This window comes from Echinops telfairi, unplaced genomic scaffold, assembly GCF_000313985.2.
Source record: "Echinops telfairi isolate 266 unplaced genomic scaffold, ASM31398v2 ScPeMD7_7420;HRSCAF=8458, whole genome shotgun sequence".
NCBI lineage: Eukaryota > Metazoa > Chordata > Mammalia > Afrosoricida > Tenrecidae > Echinops > Echinops telfairi.
Window position 1 is genome coordinate 48,223,056 of NW_022111320.1, and position 7,464 is coordinate 48,230,519.

The 7,464-nt window shown below is 53.3% G+C and overlaps 1 protein-coding gene across 1 annotated transcript; it reads left to right on the top strand.

The window, feature by feature from the left end:
* Nucleotides 1-1,309: 1,309 nt before the first annotated feature.
* On the top strand, nucleotides 1,310-7,052 carry TDGF1 (teratocarcinoma-derived growth factor 1). The gene is made up of 6 exons (XM_045297720.1): nucleotides 1,310-1,392; nucleotides 2,446-2,486; nucleotides 2,570-2,704; nucleotides 4,483-4,597; nucleotides 4,684-4,793; nucleotides 6,526-7,052. Exons 1-6 carry the CDS (start codon nucleotides 1,373-1,375, stop codon nucleotides 6,657-6,659), a joined length of 555 nt encoding a protein of 184 aa, XP_045153655.1. The 5' UTR covers nucleotides 1,310-1,372; the 3' UTR covers nucleotides 6,660-7,052.
* The last annotated feature ends 412 nt before the right edge of the window (nucleotides 7,053-7,464 follow it).

Below are 7,464 nucleotides of genomic sequence, written 5' to 3' on the forward strand. Positions count from 1 at the left end.
ACTGGGAGGAGGCTGGGTCCCCAGCACCCCGCCCTCCCCCCCCTCCATCCTAAATTGAATTCTCCCAAGATGCAGGTGGAGGAGCAAATAACGGCTCTTCTGGGCGCCTGCGGTCCCCTCATTTGCACAAAGGTAGGGGCAGCGACGCTGGCATGGCCTCGAATGTGGCTGATGCATTCTTGCCCCCCTAAAAACCCCATGAGAGCCGACCCACAGGAGCCACTGGAATGGGGGGGTGTGGGGGCAAATGGATGGGACTCCGAAGCTACTCGTGACTTTAGATGTCTTTAGTCCCAGATGACTGGGGTCTGAGATAGGAGGTGAGGGCTTCAGCTCCCCTCTCCAACTGGGGGACGCGGGGCTGTGCGGTAGGGGCGCACAGGGCACGGTGACTCCAGGGTAAATTGCCCGGTGCCAGAGAACGCGGAGCTCCCCCGCCGCAGAAACCGCTCTCCGGATGCGAGGAGGAGACTGTCCTAAGATCCTGGAGCAAATCTGCCAAGTTTCTGGAACATTTTTCGGGCGCAGGCCTGGCTGGCACCCGGCTTGCCTTCCCCACCCCCTGCCCCGGCACACTCGCACCTCCCCCAGGTGCACCGGGCGTCGCCTCCGGCTTCCGGCCAGCCGGGGACTGACGGGCACACCAGGTCTGGGGACCCCCGGGACCTCTCCTGGCCCATGTCAGAGCGCTCACGCGCCCCACACCCTGCAGCCCCCCAAGGACCCGGCCCCCTGCGGGCGGCGCGCACACCTGTGCAGGCCGCAAGGCGGGGCTCCGCACACCTTTCTCGGGGGGCGGTGGGGGGGGAGAGTGAAAGCAAACACCAAGAAATGAATCGGGGCAATAAACTACCAAACGCCTCGAGGGACCTCCCTGCTCCCCCAGTACCTGGGGCTCAGGTTTTCCGGACTCCCTCCCTCCCACTGCTCCTCCAACTTTGGAATCAACTTGATGGGGAAATGCGCGTGTCTTTGGTTTCAAGAGCAAGTCTGACATCTTAACCCTCCTCCAGCGACCCCGGGGGACCCCGGGGCTAGTTGGCCGCTTTTACAAGACTCCGCCTTCTCTATTATCTTGCATGATTTGTCGGTTCCCCGAGGCCTCTCACCTCCGCGCCCGGGAAGTCTGGGCTTTGTAATGGGCGTCGGCCTCCGGCCCGCCCCACCCCCAGCCCACCAGAGAGGCTGCCCCGCCGCCCCGGGGGTCCTTGTTTGTTTCCCCCCGGGCTCAAGGTCAAAGCGTTCCTTGGAGCCGGAAAGTGACCAGCCTCGGGTTTCTCTGGACGTCCGGACTCCTGGGGAAACCTGCTTCTTCTCCGGGATTTCCCCTTTTCTCTTAATCGAATGGTTAAGAGCTGTGGACCGCAGGACGATGGCGCGCTTCTCTTCCAGGTATGCTCTCCCGATTCCTCGGGAGCGCCGGTTTGGGGAAAAATCATCCTAGGGCGGTCCGGCCCTCCGACCTGCTGCATTCGACGCGCGCGGAGCGTCACGGCTCTGCTGCTCTGTGAGCTCAAAGACCGGGCACCTCACCCAGTTCCTTCCAATTTTGCGGTTGCTTTTTATACGTCTCCATCGTCGTAAGGAGCTCTGGGGTCGACTGAGCTAGGCGTTGGGCTGCTAACGATCGGAGGGAGAAGGATAGGACTTGCTGCCCCCACTGAAGTCGACAGCCTCGAACGCCCACGGGCAGCAGTTCCCTTCTGTCCTTAAGGGTCACTGTGGTTTGGAATGCAGTGGGGTTGAGGTTCGGTTCTTTGAAGCGGCTAGCAGTTTCCTTTCTAGAATGCTCAAACCAATTTTACAACCCAATCCCAAATCTTCTGGATTAGAAGTGTAGACGGATGCTGTCTTCGGAACACCGTTGAGTATAACGGGGGGAGGGGTGGAGGTTTTAATAACCTATAAACGTTTATTTTTATTTTTTAATATTTTAAATAAAAGATCATTTGTTTGAGGACTCTTATAACGCCAATAACAACCCATACATCAGTTGTAGGAAGCATATTTGTACATGGGTTGCCATCATTCTTTGCCAGACGTTTGCTTCCTATGGAACCCTAGGTATCAGCTCCTCTTCCTTCCCTCCCTCCCCCACCTCTAAACTTTTAAAAAGATAGATTCGAATGAAATCATCTGTAACAGGTGATCCTCAGTCGTGTGTAGTGTCGCAGCCATTAAAGAAATCTGGTTTGGAAACTTGATGGAGGAGGGGAACTGTGGGAACTAGAGCCCCACCGATGGGTAACTTCTTGCAATGACCTGCACATAGGCCAGGACAGAGCCTGGACAGCAAGGGAGGCGTACTGGAAAGAAGTGGCCCTTAGGGGACACCTTTTCCAACATCGTTCTTTATGGCGCTAAGGACGTGGCCCTCCCTCTGAGTGTTCGTTAAGAGAGTTTTGTGGGCTGTGTTTTGTTGACAACCATCTGATTTCTTCCTAGCGTGATTTTCTTCATGGCCTTTGAACTGGGAGCCGCTGCCGGTGAGAGACATTTTGCCCTTTTGGTCCCCAACGGTTCATGCGTCAGAAAACCCGGACGCCAGGCATTGGCTTTTGTCTTTAAGGTTTGGGCCAATTGGACGCCGCCGGCCCCTGGCTGAAAGAGGCCAGCCTTCGCTCCCCGGAGGAGCCATCCGTTCGGCTTCAGACTGGGCGTTCCGCGAAGAACCAGCTGATGTCGTTCACAGGCATCCAGGACAGTAAGGCCTGTTTATTCCTCCCTGTTCCCATTCCCCATTCTTCCCACCCCTGCGAGCCTTTTTGACTCTTTCCCTCGTGGCGGGACAAAGCAGTTGAAATGAAAAGAGCTTTTATTAAGAGGCAGGACGATTTGCAGGTAGGGAAGCACAAAGTCCGGAGGATTCTGAGCTCAGTGATCCAAAGAAGTTTGGGGGGAGAGAGAGAGAGAGAGAGAGAGAGAGAGAGAGTGTGTGTGTGTGAGACAGTATGGAAATTCACTTAGAATTTTTACTGGCTGGTTGATATTTAGGTACAGGTTACAAGATTGGTTGGTAGTAGTACCCTAAGATTGGAATTCTGTTGGCAAAGTGGGTATGCATGGAGCTCTTAGCAGTTCCAACCCACCAACCGCCCTGAGGAAGAAAGATGAGGCTTTCCACTCTTGTCAAGAGTAGAAACCCACCAGGCAGTTCTACCCTGTTCTGCAGGGTCAGTAGGGTCTGCATGAGTTGACAGCGGTGAATGACCATCACCACCACAAAGGACTGATGGGTTCCATGGGTTTTAAAAGGGCCATCGTGAAGTGGGGCATATGAGTACATGGCCTCAAAACCTCAACGTCAGTGTCCCAACCACCAGCCACGCTGAGAAAGATGAAGCCATCTTCTCAGGTACAGGTTTATTACGGCCTCAGAAACCGATGTGGCATTGCTAAGAGAAGGAATCCAGCTGATGGCAGTGGGTTTGCACGGGTTGGTTTGGGCTTGAAAAACCATCTTGAGACCCCTTTGGCGTGACTATCAGCAGGACATGAGTAATCTTAGAGTTGGTCTCAAATGAGTGAGCAAGGGTTCTGAGAATTAACTTTGACCCTGTTTTTCTGAGCAGGGTGTATTCTTAAGCTAGCCAGTGAAATCACATTGCCCTTTTTGCTTACCAAGTAATTTTCTCTGGTGGCAGAATGGGCTGGGCTGTTTGTTATCTGCAAGGTCAGCCGTTCAAATCCACCAGCCGCTCTGTGAGAGAAAGATGAGGCTTTCTGCATCTGTCAAGATTTACGACCTCAAACCCCCATGGGCGGGCAGTTCTTATAGGGCCACTGTACGTTGGAATTGACTGAATAGCAGTGAATTTGGATTTCTTTTGGGGTGTTGACGGTGCAGTTACAGAAATGGCAGGCAGCTTTCTCAACCCAAGAGGCTACTTTTGATTTAAAATGCAGTTTTAACTTCAGCCCTTAGCATAGGTGCTTTTTTGATATGGGTGCCTTGAGTTACTTTGGACTGCTCTTACTTCCACCTGAGAGAGTGGGTACTTCATTCTGGCAGGTGGGTTGTGGGACTGGTTTGGGTTATGCAGATGAGACTGGCACCATGTAGTTCATCCCTCTGGCGGGCAGCTTCCTTCCTCTGATTCCACTGCGGGCTGCTGGCCCCAGAACCACGCCGCCCTGTGCCCAAAAAAGATTTCTGTCTCAAAGGTAAGGATAACCAGGCCAGCCCCACTGCCAAACTGCCTGCTGTCGATTCCAACTCACAGCAATCCGTCTCAGGGTTTCCGGGGCTATAAGCCTCGATGGGAGCAGACAGCCTCATCTTTCTCCCTCAGAGCGGCTGGGGAGTTTGACCCGTCAGCTTTGTGGTTAACAGCTCAGCCCTTAACCTGACTGTACTACCAGGACTCCTTATAGGTAGCAAAGGGGATGCCTAAAGAGCCTTCCTACGTAGTCTGAGATTTGGGGGCATCTACAAACATGCTGAGGAAATGACATTCTGAAGTGTCCTCTGGGCCTTTTCAGGTAGAGAGCTCAACAAGACCTGCTGTCTGAATGGGGGCACCTGCATGCTGGGGTCCTTCTGCGCCTGCCCCCCCTACTTCTTCGGGCGGAACTGCGAGCATGACGTTCGCAGAGAGTAAGCCATTCGGGGGTTGGAGGTGGGGAGCGGAGGGGCTGGGGGCTGGAGAGGACGGAGGAGGAGCCTCACCTGTCCATTCTCAGGAACTGCGGGTCTGTCCCCCATGACACCTGGCTGCCCAAGAAGTGCTCTATGTGCAAATGCTGGCACGGCTGGCTCCGGTGCCTTCCTCAGACCTTCCTGCCTGGCTGTGGTAAGCGGATAGTCCTCTTTCCCTCGCGGGTCGGTCCGTTTGCTGTCTGTGAGCACGTCGTTAACAGGGTCTTTCCTCCTGCCCCACTCATGGGTGGACAGAGCCCGGAGCCTCCCTGCAGAAGATGCCAGCTTCTGCTGGGGAAGCCTCTCCTCCAGATGGGTGGCCGCGTAGGCATCCTGGATGGTTGCCCCTTTCAGATGGAGAGTGACTCCTAGTCTGGCTAGCATCCTGTTAGAGCAGCGGTTCTCAACCTGTGGACCAGGACCCCTTTGGGGGTCGGATGGCCCTTTCACAGGGGTCACCTGATTCGGTAGCAAAATGACAGTGATGAAGTAGCAATGCATATGATGTTATGGTTGGGGGGTCACCACAACATGAGGAGCGGTCTGAAAGGGTTGCAGCATGAGGAAGGTTGAGAACCACAGTGTTAGAGGCTGTGAGGAGCCCCTGCAAGGTGTGGCTGACTAAATGCTCCTTTTCCAACTAAAATGCCTGGAGCTGCACTTCTGAGAGGCCACAGCCACCACAGAGCACGGTTTTGTTTAGAAACGTGGCAGTACCAGGAGGCGGAATCAATCTGATGGCAACTGGCTTGGTTTTCCTTGTCACCTGCTAACATCTATTGGAGAACAACCAAGAAAAGACTTTCTCTCTCAAATCCCACCGAGCGCTCGCTCTCTGGTGCCCCAACACTCTGGGAGGACCCCTTCAGAACAGCCTTCTCACCAGCAGTGCCCAGGGCCCCCCTCTCCTCCCTTAGAAACTTGCTCATGAGCCCGAGGAGCCTCCGTGGTGTAGCGGCTATGCATTGGGCTGCAATCTGCAAGTTTGGCATTTCGAAACCACCGGCTGCTTCCAAGCAACAGAGACAGGCCTTTGTATTCCTGTCAAGAGTTACGGTCTCTGAAATTCAAAGGGGCAGTTCTACCCTGTCCTTTAGGGGCGCTATAAGCTGGCATAGACTGGATGGCAGTGAGTTTGGATTTGGGGGGTGAGGGGGAGAGTCCCTGCACAAGCCCCCTGGTGACTGATCTCTTGACCATATTGATTTGAGGAAGAGCAGGGACCTCGAAGAGAAACCAGGGGAGAGAGGATGCAATCCCCATTCCAACCTGGCCAGATTGCCAGGGACTCCCCAAGTCCCAACTCCCTCCAAAGTTCTGGCCTATGGGTGCTTGGCAAACAAGGCTCAAGTACAACCAACAAATGAGAGCCAGCATTTGATGGAGCGCTCTTCGCCCTCCATGAGGATTCTAGCTTCCATTGGTCAGGTGTGGAGTAAATGTGGGGTAAGTGATTGGATGGGTGGGTACCATGGTTTTTTGGCCCCTGAACTTGGGGCCTAAGATATGCTGTCCCTTAACAATAGAGCCTAACAAGTTCAGCCCGACTCCTACAGTTGAAGTCATCTCCAACTGCGATAGATGAACCCCATCCGGTAGCCATCAACTTGATGTCCAGCCCATGGCACCCCCATGCGTAACCGAATTAAACTGTTCCGTGGGGTGCAGGGAAACAGGTGGACTTCCAGGGTCGGCGACGGGCAAGGCAAGCTTGGCTGGACGCCTTTGTGCAGGGGAGTCCGAGTCTCCCGCCGTTGGTCTTGCTGGTCCCATACGTCTGTCTATCTGCTCATTAAGTGTTGGGCCACACCTGATGTTTTGACTGTACTATGCCACAATACTTGGGTTCACGCAGCAGGATAATGACCAGGCGCTCCACTTTTCAGATGGCCACGTGATGGGTGAGCAGTCAGCAGCTTCCAGGACCACAGAATCCATGCCACCTGCGCGCACCCCTCTTGTGCTAGCTGGCGCCTGCCTTTCTGTGCTGCTCTCTCCGTTGACATTTGCTGTTTTCTGAACGGACACGCTCTGATGTCGTGGGCATGTCACGGCTGTCAGGGCTGCTGCTCTCCTGCGGTAACTGAAAGGTGATCATTTGTTAATTGCCTTGAAATCATGAATTTCCAGGAATGTCCTTGCCTCTGTCTCACTCACCCTTATTCCCAAAAATCTTTTTTGTTTTTTAACATTGACCATACTTTGTACCTGGGCCCTATGTTTCTCGATACCTCCAGCTCTGTAATGGGGCTGGTACCGATGTTTCCCTTCAATCATAGGATTTCTGGCTTCAGATTGTTTAAGACTCTGCCTAATGTGGAATGGGGGCGGTGTGTGTGTGTGTGTGTGTGTGTGTGCAAAAGATTTCATAGAGTTGGCCCAAATCAATAGAGAGAAGGAAAGAAAACGGCTCTAATAGAAGGGAGGAGTCCTAGAGGGGTGCTGGGGGCAGGGGTGGGGGTGGGGGAGAGGAAGCAAGTGGAAGGAAAGGGAACGTGCTTGTTGGATGATGAAGAAGGCATAGAAACTCAGCTACATTGAAGGGCAAGTTGCCACCTCTAGAAACTGGCAGACCCCAAGCTATGCAAATGGGGTCCCCCAAAAGTCCTGGGAAAATCTCATTATCTTTACATTTCCTTTTCCCATGAAAGTGCTGAAACTCCCTCCTCTAAGACAATGTTTTGTTCTGTTTGTTTTGTTTTGTTTTCCCGTCAAAGCATTATAAGAATAAAACTCTTGGTGAAACAAATCGTAATTTATATTTACCCTACAAAAATTGCTTAGCTTATAGTTCTCTATACGCAAGTATTTTAACTGTTGTAGAA